This window comes from Acomys minous, assembly GCF_964271855.1.
Source record: "Acomys minous genome assembly, chromosome: 6".
In the NCBI taxonomy this organism is placed as follows: Eukaryota; Metazoa; Chordata; class Mammalia; order Rodentia; family Muridae; genus Acomys; species Acomys minous.
The window spans coordinates 117230502-117257065 of record NC_140487.1 but is presented as its reverse complement, the minus strand read 5'-3'; the positions used below and the strand labels follow the sequence as shown (position 1 = coordinate 117257065).

The window sequence follows — 26564 nt, the reverse complement described above, 5'->3', positions numbered from 1 at the left end:
GGAGGGAGGAGATGCCATGTTTTCCGTGTACACTAACCCTGAGTCTGAACCTCTGCTAGGTGTGTAACCTCATGTAGGGAGTCCTTTTCCCTCTTACCTGCCTGGGACTCCTGCCTTTCATCTGTGGGCCTCTGGAGCATGGCTTTGTGGGAATGGCTGGGGAATATAGCTCAGCTGTGGAATGCTTGCTTGACATGTGCAAGGGCCTGGGTGCCATTTCCAGCACCGAATAAACCAAGCATGGTGCACACTTACAAGCTCAGTGCTTAGGAAGTGGAGGCAGGAGGATCAGGAATATAAAGTTGTCTTCACTACATAATGAATGAGTTTGAGGCCAGCCTGGGCTACCATACCCTTTCTTACCATCCCCAGCCCCAAACAAAACAAAACAAACAAACAAACAGCATTGTGGGAATATCAGCTTTATGTAGATCTCAGTTGTGTTCTTTCTTACTGGCCTGGAGGCTTGGGCCGTGGAAGCTGGCAGGAAAGTGACCCTGTGTATAGATGACACCTTCCCCCTGGCCCGTAGCTTTAGGACCTGTGCGCGCTGTTGCCCATGCTCTTGTAACACACCTGGGAGGCTCATTCTTCAGGTCCCACTAAAGCTACTTGACCTCACCCAGTAATGCCCGGCCCCACCTTGAGGTCAACTTGAAAGTTTACACAGCATCTGCTGTTAGCAAAGTCGTAATAGCCTTTGAGCTGGCTGCCAGGCTTTCTCCTGGGCACCGTTCATCCGGCTTGCTATGAGGCAATACCTGGGTGTTCAGTGCAGTAGTGGCACAAATGCCTGGCACGTGAAAGACTTGGGACTGCACTTCCTGCAGAAAGAAGAAAGTCAGGGAGAGAGAGGAGGGAGGGGGAAGGAAGGGTAGGTGAGGGGGCGTCTTATACACAGCAGATGTTCTCTATCATAGCTTTGGTCCCTGGGCACCGTGTTCCTGCTGTGCCTGGGGCTGAAGGTGTGGGGCAGGTGGGGCAGAGCAGGCCATCACTGTCTGTGAGAGGGGAGGAAGGGCACATGAGGCCTTCGGGCTCTGTGGGATGGAGGCAGGCTGGGTGGCCTTCTGCTCTCCTGAAGCTGTCTGCCCCGTGTGAACGCCTCTTTCAGACTGAACGCTCTGGTTTTCTCCCCAATCCTTTCTCCTCTGCACTGATGGAGTGGCCAAGCTTGGCATATGCAGGCCAGGTGGTGTTACTGGGTACTGGAGTCCCCAGAGAGAAACGGAGTCCGATGTCGATGCAATGCCCACAGGAATTTTATTGAGCTGACGCGTCGGGGGTCTGTCCAGCTCTTTTAAGCTGATTAGTACATTTCAGGGGCAGTGGAATATTTTTAGACACAGCTGGTTGTCCTTGGACCCTGGGCACAGACTGAGACCTTGAGTCAAGTTGGACCCTGGGCACAGACTGAGACCTCGATTCAAGTTGGACTTTTTATTATCTTTACACATATGCTAGCTGTCCTTGGACAAGCTGGACTCCACAAGGGGGCCCAAGTAGCTTTCCCTCGTGTCCCGGACACACAGTGAGTGATCAGTGATTTGATATTGGTACCTTGGTTCAATATTGATATTATTTCCCGGACCCTCCAACAGTAGCCTGGCTTTGTCTCCAGTACAAGGTGTGAGGCCTCAGGGTGCAGAAGCAAAGATGAAGCTAAGATCAAGATGGTAGGAGGCTGGGAGTCGGCTGGGGGCCACTTTCTTACCTAAAGATGGTTGTCACCTTCCTGTGAACTCTTGTGGTGGGAGGAGGAAGGGGCTGCTTGTGGCAACTTTCCTAAGGGTATTGATCCCTCACATGGGTCTCTGTCTCATTACCTAATCTCCTCCCAAAAGACCTCATCTCCTCTCACTGTCCCCTGGTAGGTGAGCATTTTAGCCTGTGGGCTTTGGCAGGACCACAAAGCGAGACTCAGTGGTGGAGGCCTAACTGGTGCCTGCAATTCCTGCAATTCTACGCTGAGCGCTGTTTCTCACCTTCCCTATAAAAAATGATGGTTAGACAGGTGTCCAAGTCAGGGTGACTCTTGCTGTGATGGAACACCGTGACCAAAAGCATCGTGGGGGAGGAAAGGGTTTATTTGACTTACACTTCCACATCATAATCAGTGAAGGAGGTCAGGACAGGAACTCAAGCAAGGCAGGAACCTGGAGGCAGGAGCTGATGCAGAGGCCATGGGGGGGGGCGGTGCTGCTCACTGGCTTGTTATTTTCCTTATAGATCTGCACAGCACGGCTCACTGATAACCGCACAACACAATCAGTACTGGGCTGTCTTGAAATCTCCTCTGCCAACACCACCAACCAAAACTCTTCAATTTAGCCTCTGGCAGACTTTTTCTGGACAAGGGCAAAAAGCAGCCACATTCTTTGCCAAAATATCACAAGAACGGTCACTGGGCCACCGACTAATATTCTTTTCCTCTATAGCTTTTTTTTTTTTTTGGTGCTATTCCCCTGACCCCCCCCCCCCCCCCCACACACACACTGTCTACATCACCTTCAGCACCACCGTTTATGCTCCTACTAGGGTGGCCCGGTAAACTCTGCTTAAAATGTCCAACTGCCTTTCCAGTCCAAAGCCACAAGGTCCACATTCTGCCAACGAGCGAGCGGCATGGGCATGCCTGTCACAGCAAAGCTCCAATTCCTGTTACCAACTCATCTTCTTTAGTCACTTTTTTTTTTGCTACAAAGAGACACCATGACCAAGGCGACCTTTATCAAAGAAAACATTTGGCTGGGTGCTTGCTTACAGCCTGTTGTCCTGCGTGGCTGCAGCTGAGTGCTACATCCTGATCCACAGGCAGCAGCAGAGAGACTCTTGGCCTGGCATGGACTTTTGATATCTCAAAGCACCCCTCCACCCCCACGCCAGTGCCACGCCTCCTCCAACAAGGCCACGCCTCCTAACTTTTCCCTGACAGCTCAGTTGGGGAGTAAGCACAAATATATGAACCTATCAGGGCCGTTCTCATTCAAACCACCCTAGACAGGTAGGGTAGGGCCTTGTGACACAGTGGGGCTCAGGTGTGGGTGAAGATTTAATTGCAAGCCTCAGCTTTAAAAATGTTTTATTTTATTTATTTGTTTATGTATTTGTGGGGTGTGTGTATGTGTGTATGTGTGTGTGTGTGTGTGTGTGTGTGTGTGTGTGTGTGTGTATGTATCTGAGGACAATGTAAGGAGGTTGGATCTTTCCTGGGGATCAAACTCAGGCCCTCAGACTTGGCAGCAAGCCATCTCACCTGCCTTCAACCTCAGCTTTCAAATAGTGGGAGAACACAGTCCTCACACAGACAGACCAGTGTTTATTCGTCCTTTAATTATCCCAGTGACCTGAGTGAGAGACTGAGGGAGCCTGTTTCCCAGCCTGGAGACAGGGATAAAACTCCTTAGGCGCTTCTCAAATCATGATTCCTTTTCACCTGAGAAATTTGTGTCCAGCCTCAGACACACAGGTGTACAAAAATAGGTATACGTGCCACATATTTAGCAACAATAGGTCATTAAGACATTTATTTTAAACAATTCTTTGGCAAATGTATACTTTTACCATTTGTTAAAGACAAAAACAAATTTGCATACTAAATGAGGTGGGCGTGCTTGTCTAATTGTTCATGGAGGTTTAGATGTCTGGCAGATGTTGGGTCCGGCAACTCACGGGGGTGAGTGTTTCCCACAGCTGGCCATCTGTTTTGGTTTTATATCATCAGTGCTGAGATGGCTTCTCTGTTTTACAAAGGTACCCAGTACAAAACAGCAGAAGAATGTTTAAAGCCATTCTAGAGCCTGTTAAAGATGATCTCGGGTCGACGTTCATGTTGTGATTTTATTTCAATGAAATTCAACTAAGCAGTTTTTAGAACCAAACATTCAAACATGAGCCATTCCCCAAAACCAGAACGGTTTGATGCTTCTGTGCTGAGGAACAAGGGTATAGGAGTTAACGGAGTCTTTGCTTTCCATAAGGAGACAGTATATTTCCATAAGAGCAGAGAACTCTATGCCCAGTAAAAATATTGCAAATGCATTACATTAGCAGTCTTGAACCGGAGCCAAGGCTTATTTCTTTTTTGAAGACCAGCCAGCTTAGATGACCTGAGGGCCTAACCACTAAGCTATCCTTCACAGCCGCCATCCTTTCAGTATGGTAAGAGGCGGAAGTTTCACTGGGCCATCTCTCTGCAGGACACCCGCTGTGGTCAGCAATGGGGATGCCGTGGGCGCAGCTTTCTCTGGGGTCCGGCGCTCCAGCTGGAAGCGGAAGAGCTCACGTCGCAGTAAGTTGCTTCCGACCCGCCACCCACCCCAGGTAGAACCAAGGTAGTCTCTTAGTCTCCAGGCCAACAGCTGGCCTGGGTGCTAGAGAGCCAAGTGGACACATATTTAGAGGGTTGCCACAGACTTGGTGGCTGTCTGTAGTGGACTGCCCACTCTCTGCTCACCAGAACCTTGATCTTTAATCCAGCTTGCTCTGCCCACTCTCAGTCTCCAGCAAGAGGCTGGTCATGGACAGAGTTAGCTCCCTAGTGACTGAGGCAGGTGCGCCGGGAGGAGACTCAGGTAGTTCCCACACAATTGAGAGGGGCAGCTTCTTTAAGAGCCGGGGTCCAGGCTGGGTAGGGTAGTACATGCTTTTAATCCCAGCACTCGGGGAGGCAGAGGCAGGCAGATCTCTGTGAGTTCGAGGCCAGCCTGGTCTACAAACAGTCCAGGACAGCCAAGGCTACACAGAGAAACCCTGTCTTGGAAAAAAAAAAAACCCCACAAACAAAACAAAACAAAAAACACCAAATAAAACAAAACCAGAAAGAAAACAAAACAAACAAACAAACAAAACCTCAAAAAACAAACAAGGGCCAGGGTCCCCAAGTGGCCCAAGTTAGAGCGATGCATTTAGGGGTGAAGCAGGCCGCCAGGTTCCTAGTTCCCCTGAGTGATATGATCACATTTGTGGCTCATCCCTTCAGAGGGTGGGTGAGGGAATCAGACAAAGGAGAATGGGCATGACCATCCAGGAGAGGCTGGTCAGGACTGCGATGTTAAAGATGGGTGATCAGTCTGGACCCAGCGGAGAATGGGATGGATGGATGGCCAGCCTCTGGATGCTCAGGAAGGCACCGCTTAGATGTTAGGGCCTCTCTAGGAGGCCCAGTACTTAGATTCCCCAGCCCCGACTCTGGGGTTTGGCGTCCATCGTTGCCTTCTCTGGAGGTGCCGTGGCCAGGATGGAGGTCTGTGGGAAGCAGGGAGGCAAGGTGGGGTCTGTGGCGGGCATGGAGAAGGCCAGTGGGCCAGAGGAAAACAGTGACTTGTATCCGAGATGATGAAAGTCAGGATGCGTGGATGGCTGCCAGCTGGTTGGTCTTCCATGGCTGCTACTACCATGTGCCACTTGGGTGACCTTTCTGCCCTCTGTTACCAGTCGACCGATTCACTTTCCCCGCCCTGGAGGAAGATGTGATTTATGACGACGTCCCCTGTGAGAGCCCAGACGCCCATCAGCCCGGTATGGCCTCTCTGGCTCTCTCCCTGGCCTTTCTCTGGGACAGGGAGGGAGAGCCGTGCTTAGGATGGTCTCTTCCTTTCCTTCTGTCCCCAGTGCTCTCTGTCCCCACCTTTCACACCCTGTAGAGATACACAAGCAGGGACGAGGCACAACCTTGGGTCTGCGCAAACAGGGCAGGGCAGGGTCTGGGGTCTTGGGTAGGATGACATGAAACTGTGAGCCTCTGAAGGTCATCTCACCTCCCCAAGACTTGATTAACGCCAGGGCAAATGAGTTAGCTGTGTAGGCTTCCCAGGGCAGCGGTGGAAGCCTTTGAAAGGTCGTTAGCCCTGCAGGGTGACACAGACAGGCTCTGAGTTGAAGATGAAAGAGGAACAGGTGGTGGGGGAGGATTGAGCCACATTAAGCCAGGCTGCGCTCTCTCTATATATGCAGTTATATGTACATGTGTGTACACATACACTTTGTACACATGCACACATGCACACATACACTCTGTACACATGTGTGTGTGCGTGTGTGTACACACACACACACACACACACACACACACACACACACACACAGAGTGTGTGTGCTGTGCTGAAGATCTAAACCCAAGAGTTTGTGCACTCTACCCCAGAGCTATATCTCTGACCCTTGGTGCTTGGGGACAGAGTCTTGCCATGTAGCTGAGACTGGCCTTGAACTTACCTTCTGTCATCAGCCCCTGAGGTTGGCTGGGATTGCAGGCACACAGCAGTGCTCTTCACTGGTTGCCATGTAATCTGTGGTTGAGGATATTATGGCTTCATTTTGCGGATGAGGAGTCTGAAAAGGCCTGGATCCTGGGGGAGGTAGCTGATGGGGTGTGTCCCAGAGCGGGGCAGTCCCAGTGGCTGACCCAGGAGGGCCCCCTCACATTGATTTCTCACCTGAATAAACCAAGCAGCTGATGGCCTGGCCCTGGTCTTCTCTGAACGTGGGTGTCACTGTGGGTCTTCTTCTGGGCAACCCCAGGATCTGGGGTTTGTCTCCTCGGGCAATAGCTGTTGAGGGTATCCAATGTAGAAATAGTACACCCAGCCTTCCTTCAAGGTCACAGCTGGTATGGCCTGCTGCTCCGTCCTCAGAGACATTCGTCACTAGCATCTTGGCTTAAAAATATTCTCCCCATGACTGGAGGTAAAGTGCTTGCGGCCAAGCAGGAGGATTTAAGTTTGGTCCCAAGAACCCATATAAAAATGCTGGGCACGATAGATCCAACAGCTAGAGAGTCAGAGGTAGGTCCCTCAGGCTCACTGGCCAGCTAGCCTGGTCGAATAGGCAAACCTCAGGTCCCCATGAGAGATCCACACTCAAAAACACCAAGCTAGACAGCTCCTGAGTCATGACTCTCCTACCCTCCACAGGTGCCCAGCTGGGTTCTGCCCCTCTAGAGCAAGGACACTCATCTCATTGGTCCCACTACCCAGTCTAAAGCATTTCCTGTTGTCCTTAAAAGCCAGGGTTCCTCCTGGACTCTGGGCCAGGTGCACCCCCTCCTGGACCCTTGTAGACCGCATGGACCGTGTGGACCACATGGGAGAGAGGCAGCATTGAGGAAGTCCAGCCCCTTCCTGTGTCTTCTCATTGAAGTGTTAGAAATCTCTAGTAGCCCAGGGGCATGCTAGGGCTCCCGCTGGACTTGGCTGTGAGGTTTTTTGTTTTTGTTTTGTTTTGTTTTGTTTTTCTCTCTCTAGCAAAACAATGCCAGAGAGGCTGAGAGTGAGCACCCTGCTTGTTCAGAGGGGTGTGTTAAGGAGCCTTCCTTAAGGAAGGAGTTGGGTACATTTCTTGTACATTCCTGTGTTCCTAGGCTTTTCTCTTGTAGAGTGGTTGGGGGACATGCTGACACAGCCTCTGATAAAGTGGAATTGAGTCTGGGGCCAGACCAGTACGCCTGCTCCATCCTCCCTCCCTTCCTTCGGCCTTAACCACTGGGGTTCCAGATTTGGGTGGTGGTGGTGGGGCCTCTGGCTCACCAGATTGTCCCTGGCTGGCAGGGGCAGAGCGGGGCCCACTTACCGAGGATGTGCATCGTGCCGGAGCACCACGTGAGGCTGAGGACCTAGGCTGGAGCTCCAGTGAGTTTGAGAGCTACAGCGAGGACTCTGGGGAGGAGACCAAACCGGAGGCAGAGCCCACCAAGCACCGAGGGTCCTTCCAACCCAAGGTGAGGAGCCTGGCGGAGCATTACTGAGAGTCTGGGCACTCCGACTCCTTCAGGGAGGGATGTGGGTGGTGAGGGCCAGGCCCTAGACACCCCTGTCTGGGGAACGTCAGTTTCCAGTAATATATGGCGAGTGATCACTGGGTCGTCCTGAGTCGGGAAAGTAACCTGAGATTCACTGCTTGGTCATGGAGGACCTAGAACAGGGGCAAGCGCTCCCCCAGTCTCTGCAATTCTGTGCAGACTGGGTCAATTGCTCACGATGTTCCTAGGCTCAGATTGGTTTTCAGAATTCTTCTCAACACAGTGGTCTACGAAGTCCAGCCAAATGATTAGAGCTGATCCTTGGCTCAGTCGGCTTGGTTTTCCTGCCCTACCAGGTACATACACCCTCAGACCCACACAGTTCCATTTGCCCTGGGGAGTAGACAGGTGATGGTGGCACATGAACTGGGGACTGCACCAGAGTTGCTCTGGCCCAGGCATTTGCTTTATGAGGAGCCAGATGAGGGTGGACATCTGGTTCCTCTCCTGCACTGTCCCTGCTCTTCTCGTGTTCCATGCAGAGGCTGAGATTCAGTGGGCGGAGCTTAAGGGTCTTGCCCATTCGAGTTCCCTTTAGACATGGTGGGGGGTGGGCACAGTATGCCTGGGATTAGGGGCTAGCTCCAGCTGCATCCGCAGACTTCCTGGGAAGGCTTACAGGATCCCCGTCTGCTCCTGGGTTTCAGGAACCCCCTGGGAGAGGCATGCTGGCTAGAATAGTTCAGAAAGCTTTCACTCAGCCTTGTGGTGGGAAAGTTCAACCGTCTGGATCCCAGACGTCTCAGGATAGGTCATGCCATAGGAAGGGTCTTAATGCTTGCTGACTACAAAACAGAATTCTTTTTTTCTTCAAGACAGGGTTTCTCTGTGTAGTCTTGGCTATCCTGGATGCACTTTGTAGATCAGGCTGGCCTCGAACTCACGGCGATCCGCCTGTCTCTGCCTCCCGAGTTCTACAATTAAAGACGTACGCTCCCATGCCCAGCCAAAACATAATTTTTAAGACCCTACTGAGCATCCTCTTAGGTCATGGGTGAAATATTGTGGGATCAGGAAGACCTGACCCAGGCTTGCCAGACCTTTATGGTCTAGAAGGAGATGCTGGTTATGACAGATCTTAAGAATGTGGCGAGGACTAGGCGTATGGCACAGTTGGTAGAGTGCTTACCTAGCATGCAGGAGGCTCTGGTCCCTAGCACCTCATAAACTGAGTGTGGTGGGGGATACCTCAGGTAATGCCATCACCTGAGAGGGAACCCCAGGATCCCCTGAGTGAGGGAATTGTGGAGATGGCCTTAGCCTTAGGGAGCTGGTTGATGTCACAGATGCCAGGAGTCTGCTTCTTGGGACCCCCACTCACAGTTTGCCTTTAAACCCTCTGACTTCAGGGGGCACAAGTGGCCCATTACCTTTAAGGAGTGCTGGAGTGGGCCTCTCCTATTGGATCTGTGGCCCGTGGGGACCTTTTGCTCCTTAGCGAACTCACTCAGTGATAGAGGCTGGCTGGGGGCTTTGCACTCTTTCTCAGCAATGTCCCATAGTGCAGTTGGAGGGATTTTTAGCAGGAGAGTCTTTTCTATATCCATCTGCTAAGGCCTGTGTGCTCCCTAATGGCTGGTTCCCAGAGAGATGGGAGGGTGTGTACGGCTTTTCCTCTGCCTAGGGATGCTGCTAAGCACTGCCTATGGGGCTTTACTCTCCTGAGCTTCTGGGTCCCCTGCTTACTGCCTGGCATTGCAGCCACTGCGTGTTTCAGGGCCACAAATGTTTGCACATGTGCTGTGTGTACCACATGTGCTGCAGGGCTCTGGGTGGCAGGCATCTGGGGAAATATTTTATCCTGTCTTTGGAGTCTGATTGGAACCCTAGTACCAAGCGATCTAGGGGAGTCCCCACTTCCAGATGCCCAGGCCAATCAACTCTAGCCCCCAAAAATTGATCAAAAGGGTCTCTAAAGGGACTGCCGGAGAAGCCACTGACTCAGATGTGAGCAGCTATCTTGAGCTTTCATCATCCCCAAGTGACGGTCTCACTGGCTACCATGCTCAGCGAGCGTTTGCTGGGTGTGAGGTGGGCTGCAGTGAGATCTTCCCCATGACCTCTTTATAACCAGTTACTGTGACCCAGCTAGGGCCGCCTGGGAAGGATGGGTCTGTCCTGAAGCACCCACACCGGCCTCAGTCTCATTCTGCTCAGTCAGCAGTGACCTTGGCCCCTAATACTTCCCTAGCCTTTGACCCATAGAGAGGTAAAGAGCCAGAAGGCCAAGGGCTTCATGGTCTCACTCTATAACAGAGTAGGTCTCAGGATAGAGTCCAGCTTGCACAGTGTACTGACAGCTCAGTGGTCAGTACTGCTCACATTAAGAGTTTCACTTATATGAGCAAAACTCAGAGACGTTAGGTGGCATGGTGAAGGTCACACAGCACAGCCAGAGAATGGCAAGGCCAGGACTCAGCTTCATATATGGGTAAGAAGACGCTATCCACTCATCTGTCTGCCATCCATTCATCTCTTCCGTCCATCCATTCTTCTGTCTATTTAATAAGTACAGAGGACACATTAAAGGATGGGATGCTATGGCTCCCAGCTTTGAATGGTAACTAAGCTCTGGGCTGTACGTGGGGTGTCCAGATAGCATTGTCAGCCAAACATGAAGCTGGAGGTCCAGAACCTCTCACAGATACTTTACAAGTGAGGAAACTGCGACTTCAGAGAGGTCCAGAGACTCCCCTGGCTCGTAAGTGGGGAGCCAAGACTTGTATGTTACCTGTAGAATCCCTGCTCCATCTTTGTGCTAGTCTGTCTGTCCGGAAGTGGACCGTGTCTCTCTTGTCTGTGTGCTTCATCAGAATGCCCCGTGGCTCACACAGGCCATGCATTTAAACGTCTGCTTCTTCTGTCTAGCCGTTCTCCAGATAGCATATAAACCGGTCACCCGCCATCTATGCTTCCGTGTGGTGGCCCATCCCTCCTTCCCTCCCTCCATCTCTCCCTTCCTCCCTATTCTTCCTCCTTCCCTCCCTCCCTCTTTTTCCTCCCTTTCCTTCTCCCTCTTCTCTTTCCCTTTCACTCACTTACATTTTCCTCCAGGGGAATGTGGGGGTCAACTTGGACTAGCTTATCTGCATTACAAATCCACGTTCAATGGTGTTACTTTGGTAGTGCCTGGCTGGCCCAGGGTGAGGGTTTTCACACTGTGGAGACACCAAGAAACAGGGCTTATATCCCCAAGAGCCAGATGGTAAGTATTTATTAGCTCAGCACTGCCTCTGGACATCCAGCCATCTATCCATCATGCATTTGCCCAGCTATAGCTACCCACCTAAATATAGCCAATTACCCATTTGTTTGCCCATCCATCCATCCATCCATCCATCCATCCATCATCCATCCATCCACTACTGCATCCATCCATCCACTCTTGCCCACATTCCTTCAATCCATCTATCTTTATGTTGTCCACTCATCAGTCCAGCAATCCTCTGGCCACTTCACCTTCTCCCTAGGCATTTGTCCACATATCTGTTCATTGTCCCCACCCTGTCCTTCAGACCATCCATCCCTTGCCAGTCATCCACCTCACAAGTTCTAATGTTATATGCTCCATTGTGAGAAGGTGAGAAGACACAGTCAACATCGTCCAAGTGTGATTCCCCTGGGGTGAGAAGACACAGCCAACACCATCCAAGTGTGATTCCCCTCTCACCGTGAGAGGGAGGCATGGGCTCCGCACTCTGCTGCCTAGCAGCTGGGATTCCCTGCAGCTGAGTCCCAGCTTCGGCTGCCTGGCATGCTGGGGTGAATGACATAGGTGCAGATTCCCGCTGGACGTACCCAGACCTGCTCTCCCACCCGCCTGCCCTGAGTGTCCGTCTGCTGCCATGTGACCTGAGTCTCCTTCTCCCCTCTTGTCTGTGTTTTGTCTCCTTGCGCTGTCCCCGCCTGCTCTTCTCGCCTGCTCTCCTTCTGCCTGGCCGCTTGGGGCCCCAGCTTTCTCCAGACCTGACTAGGCTAAAGGAGAGATACGTCAGGACTAAGAGAGACATCTTGGCTTTGAGAGTTGGGGGTAGAGACATGCAGGAGCTGAAGTTCAAGTGCGATTGTAAGGTACTGTCTGTCCCTTCTCTCCTGGCCCCAGGGAAGGCCACAGAGGAGGGTGGGTGTGAGCCTCGGGGAGCCTGCCCTTCATACTTGTGACCTGGTTGCACCTCACATCTGCACTGCAGCAGGCTGACGCCATGAGCCAGCTGTTCCTTCCACTGCCTGGGTTTTGCCTAGAAGCTGCTCCCCACCCCACCTGACACCTGCCAGAGAGATGCCAATGAACCCCAAGATGGCCAGTGGCATTTTAAACCTAAGAGCCCCCCGAATGACCTAGGGGGTCTCTCTCTCTTTTTTTTTTAAACATGCAGGTTCCTAGCCAGAACCTGACAGCCATACACCTGTAATCCCCAGGACTTGGGAAACCAAGGCAGGAGGATTGGGAGTTCAAGACCAGCTTGAGCGATATAGCAGGACTCGGGCTTTTGGGCAATGCTGTTGGCAGCAGTAGATGGCCTTAATTGAGCAGTACAGCTGTGTTGCCCTGTGGACCTGGGTTCAATCCCAGCCTTACTACTTCCTCACTGAATGACCACGGGCAGACAGACCCGTTGGCTTCTCTGGGTCTGCTTTTCTCTGCCATCAGCAGCAGCACCTTAGGGTGGATGTGGGGGCCTGGATGATGACGCCTGTAAGGTACTTGGTGATATCTGGCTCTCTGAGCTTAGTGATGGTGGCCACTGTTACTTTCTCGTACCTGAATGTCATGACACCCAAGCATGGCTGTCTTTCCACCATCATTCAGAGTAAGGAGAGAAGGCAGTGGCTGGTGATCATCCTGCCAGTCAACAGCAGAGCTGGCCTCTGGTCTGGCCACGCCAGAGTCTGAGTGCTGTCAACCCTATACAGTTCTGCCCACTGCATCAGAACCAGGGCCAGCAGCAGCAGGGACCCCAGCAAACACCCCTGGGGGTTATGACCCAAGAAGGGAGCAAAGAGAGGAAGCTAGGAGCCCATCAAGGCTTGTACACATGCCAGGCCAGTTCAGGGAACGTTCTGGGGCGTTCACCTCCTGTTCATCTTTGCTCAGAAAAAATACCAAGTGAAAGGACTCTCTGGTGATCCCCCGAAGGCCACTTGAGGATTTCTGAGGATAGGCCCATTGATAGCTCCAGCCAGGTGTACAGCCGCCAGAGTCAAATGTACCTCAGAGGAGAGGCTTCCCCACGTGCAGTTTTGGGAGTTGATGCCTGTTCCCCCATTAGATTTCCAAAGGTGCTTATGCCCCTTCCTCTCAAGAGACCAAAAATCATGACTATGGATATAGGGAGGGGTGGGGACCCACTTCCTCTTTCCCTTGTTTCCTGAAAGCCTGTCTTGTTCCTAAAAAGCCACCAGTCCACTGTTGGTTCTTCAGCCTCAAGCCCCACCCCTCAGGCTCTCAGCGGTCTGTCCTCAGACCCCAGAAGCGAGGTGCGTATGTAGCCTTTCAGCTGGAGGCAAAGAGCTGCCTGAGGTAGAAGTGAGTCCCAGGGGAACTCTCTTTCCCAGACTTGCATCCTCATCTTCACCAGAGTCTTGAGGAAGGAGGGGGTTTCCTGGAACATCCACGCCACAGCTGTGTAGCTCTTCCCATTAATAGTAAAATGAAATGAAATTGCGATTTCAATTCTTAGTCACACAGCACGTCCAGAGTGCCCATTAGTCACATGTGGGCCGCATAATGGGACTGGGCAGATACGCTTTCCACCCTTGAGGAACATTCTGGTAACTCATGCTGGCAGTGTTGAAAGTGTTGGGGCAGGAGCAGGGCAAAAGGGCAGCGGTTTCCTTTCAGGTCTGGGTCCTAGTGGTGGGGTGTTTGTTTCCCACTCTGAGCGTGCCACCTTTCTTTCACCTCAAGGCCTGCTTTGCTGGCTTTATTGGCAGCACCCGGCTGTGGCTTCTGCTTTTTGTGGCCTCAGCGTTCCCTCCCTGTGGCCAGAGGCTCAGAAAGGAAGAGAGGAGAGGGGCGGGGCTTCTCACCTGGCTCAGCTTGGGGAGCAGATCAGCCCTTAGTGACCTCTGCAGACATGTCCTGTTCAGTCTTTGCTCACCTGTAGCTTGTGCTCCTTTGTCTGAGGTTCAGAGAGAAGTGACCTATCCACTTCCTGAGGAGTATATGAGCCGGGATTTGAACCCAGACCTGGCCCTTTCCCCATCCTACCACCTCCTTAAGTAGAGGGAAGAGGTTATGTCCCCTCCTGCTCACAGAGGGACCCTGGGGCACGAGCGCAGTCTCTCCCTGCTGCTCCTGGCCTCTGCTGCTCACTCACTGGGTGGGGAATGGAACAGGGCTGGCTGGCTCTGACATCTGGGATGAGGTCCCTTGGAGGCAGGGGTCCAGGCTCCCCCTCAGCCTCCAGCGAGCCCCCTCTGCCTTTACACAGATGACTCAGCTCATGAAGGCCGCCAAGAGCGGGACCAGGGATGGGCTGGAGAAGACCCGGATGGCAGTCATGCGAAAAGTCTCCTTTCTGCATAGGAAAGATGTCCTAGGTGAGCCTGGGTGGCCGTCAGCGGTGTGCTGGGAGTGGGGCATGCTGGGGGAGATGCCACTGGTGCCTGGCCTCTTCTGAATTGAACCCCAAGTGTGAGGGTCGGTCCCAGCTTGCTTCCCACACCTTTGACTGATGTGGCTGGTTTCTTCTGTGAGCCACGGGGCTTCCCTTCAGTTGTGTGGCCCTAGTTGCTGACTTTCCTGCCTCCTGGTTCACCTGGCCACATCTAGAATGTTCTTTGTCTACCTTCATCTCACCAGTACTAAACACCGTCTTCTGTGAATCTAACAGCATTTCTTCCAGGGCCTCTAGGTGCCGTGGGGACACAATATACAGGTGGGGAAATGATGGCTCAGAGTGTCATTAGTCCTTTCGGTTCCTAGGGGAGTGTGGAGATGAGCAAGGGGTGGAGGTGAAAGGGGAGGCAGTAGAATGGAACTCTAGGACAAAGGCCGAGCATGTGCCAAGGCTTTAGGGGGGTGTGAGATGTTGGGAGAGCCGATGTCAACGTTTGCGAAGCGTCTGGTGGGGACTTGCTTAATCTTTACAGGCCACAAAAGGGGTGCAGGAACAGCAACCATGTTCCGATTTTCAGATGAGGGGACAGGTACATAGAGGTCATAGACTTTCCTGAGCATACGCAGGCATGGGGGTGGTGGAGGAGTCTGGGGTGAAAAAGTCAGGGCCAGGTCAGTGTGGCTCTATGGGCCAGGCTAGATGCTTGCCCTTGACCTTAAAAGACATCATGGAGTATCACCTGGGTTTTAGACAGAAGTGCCCTGTGGTTGAGTTTGATCTATTGACCATTTGAAACTGTCTCCCATGGGTTACGGTAGGTTGGAGCCCACTGTCCTGGGGCAGAGCTGTGAGCAGAGTGGCTAGGAATTCTGTCCTGGAGGGTGATGGGAGGTGAAAGTGTCAATAAACAGGTAATATAATGTCCAGACACAATAAGGGCTCTGGGGAGTCTGGGAGGGAGCTGAGGAAGGGCTTCATGGGGTGTGCTGAGAGCCTGTAGCCCTCTGATGAGGTGGCATTTCAGCATCTGGCATGAGTCATGTGGCTAGTGGAGGGAGGGTTGGTTGGGGAAGTGACGCAGGTGGAGAGGGTCCTGTGGTATCTATTTTGCTGCCCTTGTCTCAGCTGCCTGGGCCTTTCTGGCTCGCGCAGGCCTCTGCAGGCATCAGGGAGGCAGGCAGCTCCATCACCTGCCAGCCCCCAGGCTTCACCTGGGACCTGGCAGGAGGTGAGGGGAGCTCTCCTGCCCACAAGCTCACCGTGCCCAGCCATCGGCTTGGTTCTTCTCCCTTCCCTGGCACTCTTCCCAGATACCCCAGTTTCCCTGAGGCCCCACTCAGGTGTCCATCTCCTGGTTTTGATCCCCACTAGGGTACCACCAAGTCCCTCTTCCAGGTGATGTTCAGACCGGGACCCTCAAAAGGTTCGCAGCAAGACTCGGCACCTGTGATGTGTTTTATTTTGGGGGACAACAGGCAAAAGGATGAGGGGCTACTGATGTAGGACAGTAGGTTATGGCCAGTGATGCCCGGGTGGAATTCTGAGGGTGCCAGTCGTTGGGTGGGAAGAGGCCTTGTCCGGGGAGTTCCTGCCTCTGGCCTCACACAGAGACTGGCACTTAAAAGGAACATGGCTCTAAGCCAAGGAGAACCGGCAGAGCCTCCAGGCTCTTGGCGAGTGTGCCTCAGTTTCTTCTTTCACGCAATGGGGCTAATAGCAGTCCCTGCCTTCTGGGGCCATGGGGATGATGACTGTGTTGCACACCAAGTCCTGCACAACAGGCATTGTTCTTGAGGTCTGTCAGCCCTAGTGGCTTTGGTGCCAGGATCATGCTGACTTGGGTCCCATCCAGTGTCTGGGCCCTCACAGCTGGGACCTCCCCTAGTTCTCACAGAGGTACCACATAACACTGGGTGTACTGATGACCCCACATATATTCAGTGCGGTGCTAAGTGGGTTGGGCACAGGCTGGGTGTTTTTACCTTTTGGGGGGGGGGAGCACTGGCTACTACAAGGGAGTAGTAGACAGGCCTGGTGGCTGGGAACTCTTTCTGGGACACCCTCCCCACTCCGCCCACTAGCCCTGGGCCTAAAATGACCCTCCCCCAGAGGCGTTATTAATAGCTGGGCAGCTCGGATCACAGGCCAAGAATGTTCCCCAGCAGCTCATGGGGGAAGAGGAAGCCGAGGAGGAGCAGGCGGCTGGGGTGGGTGCGCTGTGATGCCCGAGGCAATATGTGGGCCAGGCAGGAGGGTCTTTGCCACTCCTACCCTCACCCCCATGCTCTCATCCGCTGTCCGTCCTCCTCCTCCTCCTCTGTGTCCTGCTCAGGTAAGGGCCTAAGAAGCTGGGTGTCCCGCTTCTCCAGCAGCTGGACTGGCTAGCACTTCTCTTTTTCTCTGTTCTCCCACTTCCTGGCTCTCCGTGGCTGCCATGGCCTTTAGAACCTCTGGATAGCAAGGGCTCATCACCCTGAGCCTCTCATGGGGGCACTCAGATCCTGGGAGGATGGCCCTTCTGTATCCTACCAGGCCCTTCTTTTTCTCTTAGGGGTTTGGACTGCTGTTTGGACTCTATATGCCATAAGCTGAGCCAAGCCCTAGTGGACTGGGGTTCCTGTCACACCCAGCGTAGACTACTCTCTTTTGGGTATCTTTTTTTGTTGTTGTTGTTTTTTTTTGTTTTTGTTTTTGTTGTTGTTGTTGTTGTTGTTTCGAGACAAGGTCTCTCTGTGTAGCCTTGGTTGTCCAAGCTGTGTAGACTTGCTTTGTGGACCAGGCTGGCATTAGTTTTTTAAATGAAAGTACAAAGCTGATGGGGCATCTAGGCCTGTATTTTCTACCCCCCCACCCCATTTTTGGCATCCAGATGAAAACTATTTTTAGTGCCCAGTGATGGGGAGACACGAGTGGTTGGCCCACGCCAGCCTGGAGCAGGCAGAGTGGGCGGGTCTCAGCAGAGACAATGGTACCTGTTGTGGGGTGCTGTTTTCTGATTCTCCACCTCTCCCTCTTACTCCTCCCACCAAAGGCTCTGGGGGAGCAGCCATGGACCATAGGGGTTCTGAGAATTGGAGTTGGAACTGACCCACTTGGCTCAGGGACAGCTGTTTCCAGTCATGATTTGGGGCTGTTTGAGTGGGTCTCATCTCTAGGGCTCTAGCGGGACTTTCGCCACCCCCCCCACCCCCCCGCCTTAGCTGTGCCATCTTCCGGCTTGTCTTTCCAGGTGACTCGGAAGAAGAAGATATGGGGCTCCTGGAGGTTGGTGTGACAGACATCAAACCTCCCGCCCCAGAACTGGGCCCCATGCCAGATGGCTTGAGTCCTCAGCAGGTCTGTGGGGAGGTGGGCCGGTCTGCAGGGAAAAGCTGGTGGCTTCCCATCCTGGTCCCTTGGGCTATGCTAGTTAGGATCTGAGGGGAAGTGACTATGAGGGTGGTGGGCTTTAATAGGGACACTGTGTGTGGTCTGGGGATAGTGAGGTGCATTTGGGATGCTTAAAACCCACTGGCTCCATGACTACCAGAGCAGGGGGTATCCGTTTGTCCATCCCAGGTGGTTCTGGGGCTCCTGGGTCCTGTAGCTGTCAGCTTCCCTTCTTGCCTTTGGGACTGCTTCTGCTCCTCGGGTCCCACACCCTGACTGTGCTCTTGGCCTGAGCAGGTGGTCCGGAGACACATCCTGGGCTCCATCGTGCAGAGTGAAGGCAGCTACGTGGAGTCGCTGAAGCGGATACTCCAGGTGCCATTTCAGAGGACTCTTGAGGGTCTCTGGGATGAGGGAGGGAGGAAAGGACCTGGAGGACATTTTATAAAGAACATTTGGAGATTGTGGTAGGTTTAAGGAGAAGGGGCTGTTCCTGCTCTTTGAGGAACAGCAAGTGGGGACAGCAGGGATTTGCAAGGTCTGTGCTTACAGGGAGAGCTGCACTCTGAAGTGAGACTGAGAGTCTTACAAATGAGAGCATCAAGGCATGTGCTACCTTTGTGCCTGGAAGGGGCCTGTGTCTTCTTGGCCATTCAGATAGTCCTCAAAGCAAGGGCGCAGGAGTACACCCCTCTTTCTTACACTGGGGTGCCCAGGCCACGCTAAGTAGATGTTGAGTGACATGTATAAGACACCCGTGTTTGGTTTGGGCCTCCAAGACCTGAACTCCTCAGAGATGTCAGAGGGACTGCTGGTGTGGGATCTGTTTTTAGACCCATATGGAGGCGCATAGGCATCAGAAGAGGTGACCGGAGAGAGTCCTTAGCTTTGAGAGCTCAGGGAACTGTAGTGACCTGGCACCCCACCGCTCAGCCACACAGATGGCTCTGAGCTTCTCCACCAGCCGGCCTTGGCACTGAACCTCCCACCCAGAGCCCTCACACCCAGATGGTGTGTAGAAGTGATCATGTCTCTTCCAAACTAGCTTAACACAGAAGTTCTGGGGAGGTTGTGGGATGACAGAGGCAAGGCAGGAATGTCATATTTGTGTAGAACAGTCTGAAACCGTCCGCGAGGAATGCAGGATGCGTCTGCTTGTGTCAGGAAGGCCCCGCTGAGGTGTGGGGGAGGGGGCTGCCCAGTTCTCCACCTGCTTTGTCTGCCTTAAGGATTGCCAGTCTCATTCCCCACCCTCACCCCCCTTGGCAGGACTACCGCAACCCCCTCATGGAGATGGAGCCCAAGGCCCTGAGCACCCGCAAGTGTCAGGTGGTGTTCTTCCGCGTCAAGGAGATTCTACACTGTCACTCCATGTTCCAGATCGCCCTGTCCTCCCGAGTGGCCGAATGGGACTCCACTGAGAAGATTGGGGACCTCTTTGTGGCCTCAGTAGGTGTCCCTCCTTTGGCTCGCTGGCCCAGCCTCCAGCCCCCCACCTGGTTGCCTCATCTAAGCCAATGATGCCAGAGCCCCTCAGTCATTGTATCCTGCGCTGCAGGCTGGGCACGACACCTTGATGTCCCAGAAGAGGTGTGCCAGGCCAAGATGATGTTGAAGCCAGGGTACAGTCTGGAGACCAGCCTCAGGGTCATCTGACAGGGTGCAGGCTCTTTTCCAAGCATGACGTGTGTGATCAGTGAGCGTTTGCACATGCTGGCTTGGGCTGCATTCATAGCTCCAGGATGAGGACCCCAGGATCCACAGAGCCCCGGATCGTGGTCCAGGAGACCTGGTTTCACCGCAGGGAGATCTGAGGGTGCCTCTGGGCTCAGATTCTACACCTGTGGATCCCTGCTTTTCAAACTGAAAACCCTCAGACTCCAGAGAGGGAGCTAAGGAGATAAATGGCCAAGCCAGCTTTGCTCGGCTGTAAGCCTCTTGGTTCTGCCACTGGGAAGGGCAGAGTTTTGAGAATGACAGAGTTTGGGAGAGCGGACGTGACATCCCAGGTGGGTGTGTCCAGGGGGCCGTGGTGAGAGGTTGCCTGACTTCCCACTTCTGTAGCTTAGCTGTGGGTGCATCTCCCCGGCGAGGGCTCAGGGACATTTCATTTCCTGGGCATGGTAAGAAACTGGATGGAGTGCAGGCAGTGTCCCTGCCCTAGGGTACCCACTCTCTCCTGTGGATTCCAAGTTGCTGTAGAAAGCCTCTCTGGTTCCTTAGACCTTGACAGTCTCCCCAACCCTTAGCTCCCTTCTTCCCGGAGCAGGGTGTCAGAAGAGTGATAAGATGGACACGGCTGCTTCCCTTCCCCATGTTGCTACAGCTCCCACTCCCGTTTCTTACAGTTCTCCAAGTCCATGGTCTTAGATGTATACAGCGACTATGTAAACAACTTCACCAACGCCATGTCCATCATCAAAAAGGCCTGTCTCACCAAGCCGGCATTCCTCGAGTTCCTCAAGGTAGCCTGGAGCCATGCGGTCCTCCCTCTGTAGGGATGGACTTGGGGGAGGTGGGACAGGAGAGAAGAGCCATTGTCTTACCAACTTCAGTGTCACGGCTATGGGCTAGATTATCTGGGAACCCCAGTCTTTAGCGAGATAGCCCTTCTCTGCCCTGGGAGGAAGGTGAGAGGGTTAAAGGGTCTGCAGTCAGCTCAGGATCCTGGAACCTATACAGGGTGCAGGGCAGACCTGGTGCAGATGGGTCTGTGTGGTGGTGGGTACCACAGTGTTGCCTGTGTTCCCATGAGCTGTAGCTTCCTTGGCTATGAAGTGGTCTGGGCATCTCTAGGTTTTGTACTTCATCTGGGGGCACAAGGTTCAAGGCTTTGGAAAGCTGCAGAACTCTTGAGTAGCTGTGGATAGGCTCCAAGATCCCCTGTGCTGGGGGTGCAGTGGGTGAGGGACCTGCGTCCGAAAGAGGACACAAATGAAGAGCTGTGTACCCCAGTGAAGAGGAAGGACACGCACCAGGAAGGCTTTCTTGAGGGGGACTGCCTGGCATGGGTTTAGAGAAGACAGAGGGCTGTTTCCCGTGCAAATACTGATAGGAGTTGGTGGCAGGAATGTGGGAACAAGCAAGGCTGGAAGGATTCTGGGAGCATGGGATACCCCTTAAAGGATGCTCCCTCATGTAGCGTAATTTGGACTCTTCTGGATCTTCAGGCCTTGGGTGAGGTAAAAGTATTTAAAGAGAGCTTTGAGCTGGGGTAGGAAATGTGGAGACTGGCAAGGAAGCCATGAGGTTGCCAGGGATACAGGCCAGGCCCCACAGGACACATGTGGGTGGGGCAAGCAAGCAGACAGGAGGCAAGACAGGGAGACCCCGTGCCCACTCACACCCTGGCCCAGGCCTCTGCTCTTAGGGAACAGATGGCAGTGAGTAAACTATTAGGTTTTCCGGTCTTGCTTTTGGTTGCAAAGCCTTCACTGGCTGTTCGGGTCCCCTGAGGGTGTGGCTTACATAGGGTATGCCCTGATGGGAGGCATACATCCCTGACTGTGGATCCGAGGTGGAACAGGGTCCTAGAGCCCAGAAAGAGGTTCCTAGCATAGGGATTTGGTCTGGACCCTAGTGCTGGACCCTTACTGTTGGAGACTGACAAGTGACACAGCCTTGTCCCCGCAGCGGCGGCAGGTGTGCAGTACGGACCGAGTCACCCTCTATGGACTGATGGTGAAGCCTGTTCAGAGATTTCCACAGTTCATCCTCCTGCTCCAGGTACTGCCAGGGGCTCCCCAGGGGCCAGGGGATGGCTGCGGGCAGAGAGGGAGAGTGGATCTCATCTGTGGCAGCCTGTTGTGCGCAACAGCATTAAACAAAAGCTTTATTTTAAATTAGGTGCATTGATGAGTGTCTCTGTGTGGGCTTGTGTATGTAAGTGCTGGTACCTTTGGAGGCCAGGGCCATTGGATCCAATAATGCTAGAATTACAGGCAGTTTTGAGCCACATGATGTGGGTGTTGGGAAATTGGAATAGGGTCGTGTGTGTGTGTGTGTGTGTGTGTGTGTGTGTGTGTGTGTGTGTGTGTGTTCATAGTGAACATGTGGAGGTCAAAGGACAGCTTGCAGGAGTTGGTTATATTTTTCCATGTGGCTCCCAAGACTTGAATTAAGGTCACAGGCTTGGTGGCAAGTGCCTTTACCTGCTCAGGCAGGCTTAGTGTTCCAGAATCCTCAGGCTGCCCTCTGACCTCCCTTGACCAGGATGCCTGAAGGGGCATCTGCCCATGCAAGACAGGGGGGCTGGAGAGATGGCTCAGAGGTTAAGAGCACTGGCTGCTCTTCCAGAGGTTCTGAGTTCAATTCCCAGAAACCACATGATGGCTCACAACCATCTGTAACGAGATCTGGTACCCTCTTCTGGCCTGAAGATGTACATGCAGGCAGAACACTGCATAGATAATAAACAAATCTTAAAAAAAAAAAAAAAAGTCCTCAGAGAGTGTCATCTGGCTCCCGAGAGGCAGTTGCCAGGCCGAGGACGTGGTAGCACCCTTGTGTCTACCTGCAGTGATGCTGTTCAGTGGGCATGGGCTCTGAGCTGAGGACACCTTTTGCCAATTTAGTACACGCTCTCCACTGAGGCTTTGCTCGGCCCACCGCCTCTCAGTGTGCAGGGCTGTGGCATCACGCATGGTCCATCTGTGGAAATTCCTCATCTCCCCTCACTGAAACTCTGGACCCAACTCTTCTGTCTCCTCGGCCCCTGGCAGCCACTCCTCCCAGATGCAACGTTCTGTGTCTGAAAACTGATCATGCTAAAAGCTGCCTCTGAATAGAATTGCATATGTTTGTCTCTGATGATGCTGAGCCCTCACTATTCGGCCATGTTGTAGCCTGGGCCAGAGTTGCCTTCCTCTCACGGCTCAGGGGCGACGGTTAGCTTCTCATGTTGTCCCTACCCTCATAGACACTGGTTGCCTCCTCATCTGGCTATTGTGATTGGCCCTGATATGAACATGGGTAGACAAATGTTTCTTGGAGACCCTGCTGATGGAGTTCTTCTGTGTATGTGCCCTGAACAAGCCACGTGATCATCTTGTCTTTATTCACTAAGCCTTAGGGTTTGCCTTTTGTGTCTAGTTCCTCGGTCCCGTTGCAAGCTGCACCCTTCAGGCCTGGTCTGTGTAGACTGCAGGAGGACAAGGCTTTGACTCCAGACTAGGGAAGGGACGTGTGTGTGTGTGTGTGTGTGTGTGTGGGCGCGTGCATGTGCGTGCGCGTGAATGTGCATGCTGTTGCATGTCTTATGCATGCTCTCTCTGGCCCTGGCAGGACATGCTGAAGAACACTCCCAGGGGCCACCCTGACAGGCTGTCGCTGCAGCTCGCCCTCACGGAGCTGGAGACACTGGCTGAGAAGCTGAATGAACAGAAACGGCTGGCCGACCAGGTAGCTGAGATCCAACAGCTGACCAAGAGCGTCAGTGACCGCAGCAGCCTCAGCAAGGTGGGTGTGTACCTAGCCCTTGGTCCCCTGTGCAGCTGTGCCTCACCTGCCTCACCTGCAGCTCCTGACGCTCACCTTGGCTCGCTCACTAGGTGGCAGTGTTCTCTGAGGGAGGGGAGCTGGATTCACCGGCTGGCACATTCGTTGCAATTCATGTTACTTTAAGGATAATAGATGGTTTTGTTTATCAGTCTAATTACCAAGACAGAAACCAGAAACCACAGACTAGAATTACAGTTAATTGAGTGGATTCTGAAATCTCCAGCTAGATCAAATATATATATATATATATATATATATATATTTTTTTTTTTTTTAAAATACAGAGTCTCTTGTATCCCAGGCTGGCCTCAAGATTCCTCTGTAGCTAAGGAGGATTTTGAAATTCTAATCCTGCCTCCACCTCCCCATGACGGGATTACATGCACACCTTGCCATGCCCAGTTTATGCAATGCTGGGGATTTGAACCTAGGATTTTATGCATGTTAGGCAAGTGCTTTCCCCACCGAACTACCCTCCCAGCTAGTGTGCTGGTGAACACGTGTGATTCTAGTACTTGGGCGACAGAGGCAGGAAGAGCCAGAGTTTCAGGCCTGGGCTACATAGGGAGTTCTAGGACAGCCAGGGCTACATACAAGAAAAAAGGGAAAGCCAAGATCAACTACTGTAGGCGGCAGTGTTTCTGCTTCCTGGCACTATGTGGGGCTTGGTGTGAGCCCCTCACAGCTCCACCCAGGCCTGGAGATCCTACATGTGACCTCGTGCTTACTGGCTGGAGGGTGCAGTGGGCAGGGATGGCCTGCAGGTGAGGTGACCTCCCCAGGGCCTCCGAGATGGCTGTTTCCAGAGGGGACACGGTGTGATGTCACGGGAAGTGTTTGATGTTCTGAGGAGTCCCAATGGCAGAGCTGAGGTTGTCCCTGGGAGGGGATTTCAGTGGTGTGCGAAGAGTGTCCGCTGTCCAGGAGGGTGGCCTGGGAGACAACAGCCCCTTTGGTCGCCTTGCTCACCAGCATGGAAAGTCTTCTGACTTTGACTTTTTGTTTTTTGTTTTATTTTGTTTTGTTTCCAGACAGCGGTTTTTTTGTTTGTTTGTTTGTTTTTGTTTTTTTTTCCCCGAGACAGAGTTTCTCTGTGTAGCCTTGGCTATCTTGGAATTCATTCTGTAGACCAGGCTGGCCTCGAACTCACAGAGATCCACCTGCCTCTGCCTCTGCCTCTGCCTCCCGAGTGCTGGGATTAGAGGCGTTTTTGACTTTAACTGCAGATCATGGGATCTGACTGGGATGGGTCACCTGAGGTCCTGAAGTCCTGAGCTTTAGGCCCTCCCATGCACTGACCTGTCCCAGGTCACATTTGAGGCTGTAGGCATGCTTGGGTCCACATGGAAGTCATGGGCAGTGTTTAAAAAGCGGGACATGCCATAAACCTCAGACTCGAGGAACCTTACCCAAGGGCCGGAAGAGCAGACACAGCACCTGTTCTCCTGCTTGGTCCCCTTCACCTGAGGGTGGTCGCCCACTTCCATTTGGTCTTACTGTGACTTCTCACAAAGGGAGTGTGTTGGCTTGAAGGCATTTGGTTTGCCTCACCGACTCTGGAAGGCCAGAGTTTGGAGTTGTGACAAGGAGAAAAGGGAACAGTGCCTTCCTCTTGGTGAGCTTCCCACTTAGGATTCCCCAGGATGGCTTTCCTAGGGATCATTGTCCACAGCTCTGGACAGCACTGACGGCTCCCCGCCCCCTGTGCCTGCCCCAAGCCTGCTGTTCTGAAATTTCTCTGAAGGGAAGGAAGGCATCGGTCCCCGAAGCCACCTGTGCTGGCCTGTGTGTTGGAGAGGCTTCTCCTTTCAGCAGCAGCAGACAGTGCCTGCAGGAGGAGAGAGATCTGTTGGTACTGCCCTGGGAAGAACTGTCTGTTTTCTTCTGCTGCACGCCCCACCCCTCACCCCACCCCCACCTCCACCCCCCCTCACCCCACCCCTCAACACCCAGATGTAGCAGGAGGTGGTCAGCGAGACCAACTCGGTATCAGGCTAGGGGGCAGATGTGATCTGAGCTCCAGATCCCGCCTCCACTGAGTAAAGGTTGAGCTGCTCAGGTCCAGATGCAGAGGGTATCAGCTGCACACTGTGTGACACCCCATACCCCCCCACCCTCCCACCCCCCGTCCCGGGGCCTCTTTGGACAATCTGGGTCCGTCTGAGGATCTGATCAGTGGTGGTCCTCTGGCCATTACCCAGAGAGAAGTGGATATGAAACTGGGAGGGGCAGAAACGGACCCATGAGCTGTTTCTAAACAGCCGACTCAGGAGCCTTCAGAGGGGGTGCTGGTGCAATAGCTGGGCTTTCTTTTTCTTTCTTAATCTGCATAAGGGACCGGGATAGCGTCCTGAAGCCCAAGGGACTTTCCTCTTCCCAGTGTGGTCCTGCCATCGTGGCTGCGCTCGTAGAGGGGGAGCTTCTGCCTGAGTTGTGTTTTCATGAGCAGTGTGTGCCTTGCTTGTTTATGGACACGGTGAGGGGAGAAGCAGGGCCATGGCAGTGATAGGGACTCCAGGGACAGTGTGGGGACAGTGTGGCCATTCCAGCTCCTGTTTAGCCGGGCACTGCCACACAACGGAGGGAGACAAAGCAGCAGGCCTCCATCTTGTATTGGGACTGTGGGGGGGGGGCGTTGTGGGCACTGCACATGTTTAGAATCTGGGGTGGAGTGTCACTGAGTCCTGCAGTACCCATCAGACAGCAGTGTTGGTGCCGCTAGGTCCTTAGTTTGTGTGTTCACTTGAGGGGTGCTCTGGGAAGTGGGGGTCCTCTCCAAAGGAGACCAGCAAGGAGAGGTTGGGACCAAGACAGCCACGTATCGTTCTGCGTCTCCTGGAAAGTCCAGACACGAATCAGGACTTGCATGTCACAAGATCTCCAGTTCAGCCAGGGGTGCAGAGAAAAAGGATTTTCTCTGCAACAAGTAAATATTAATAGCTACGTAAAAATGGCTGAGGACGGTCACAGCTCTTTTAGCTAAGCTGCCGGGCCCCAGGCCAGGCCAGGCAGCAGCAGGGAGCTTGAAGCTGCAACTGAGCCAAGCTAAGAGGCTCCAGGAGCCTGCCTCGGCCTTTGCAGCAGTGGCCGCTGCGATGATGCGGGAGAGCTTGGCCCTCAGCAAGTCTGGCGAAGTCGAAGGTTCAATAATGAAGCAGTGAATCTCAGACAGGCATGGTGGAGGGATGGAGTGTATTTATTTCCTGAATCAGGGACATTATAAAGCTTGGGAAGTGGGGGGGGGGGCTTTCGACAGTGAATGTGTTTGATTGGCTGGGGCTAGGGGTGCCAGGGATACTTCATTTACATGCAGCAGCACAGTCCTATCATAAGAAGGG

General features: G+C 53.2%; 1 protein-coding gene and 1 long non-coding RNA gene across 6 annotated transcripts in view; one reads left to right on the top strand and one right to left on the bottom strand.

Moving 5' to 3' along the window:
• The window catches only part of ARHGEF10L (Rho guanine nucleotide exchange factor 10 like), a 150050-nt gene that overhangs the window by 69038 nt on the left and 54448 nt on the right, over nt 1-26564 (top strand). For 3 of the 5 annotated variants that reach the window (XM_084787943.1, XM_084787941.1, XM_084787942.1), the window contains 11 exons: nt 4200-4291; nt 5437-5520; nt 7545-7714; nt 11750-11866; nt 14230-14338; nt 17588-17694; nt 18025-18102; nt 18997-19176; nt 20076-20192; nt 21361-21453; nt 23011-23184. In XM_084787943.1, the coding sequence (XP_084644069.1) occupies nt 4200-4291; nt 5437-5520; nt 7545-7714; nt 11750-11866; nt 14230-14338; nt 17588-17694; nt 18025-18102; nt 18997-19176; nt 20076-20192; nt 21361-21453; nt 23011-23184 (1321 nt within the window). Of the gene's footprint in view, nt 1-4199; nt 4292-5436; nt 5521-7544; nt 7715-11749; nt 11867-14229; nt 14339-16494; nt 16691-17587; nt 17695-18024; nt 18103-18996; nt 19177-20075; nt 20193-21360; nt 21454-23010; nt 23185-26564 lie in introns of those variants that run through there. The other 2 variants (XM_084787944.1, XM_084787945.1) reach the window with 2 other exon arrangements.
• LOC311600864 lies at nt 114-2803 on the bottom strand. Its single transcript, XR_014780387.1, has 3 exons — nt 2509-2803; nt 2099-2248; nt 114-824 (listed from the first exon to the last, which is right to left on the bottom strand). It is a non-coding gene; the product is annotated as an uncharacterized lncRNA (long non-coding RNA).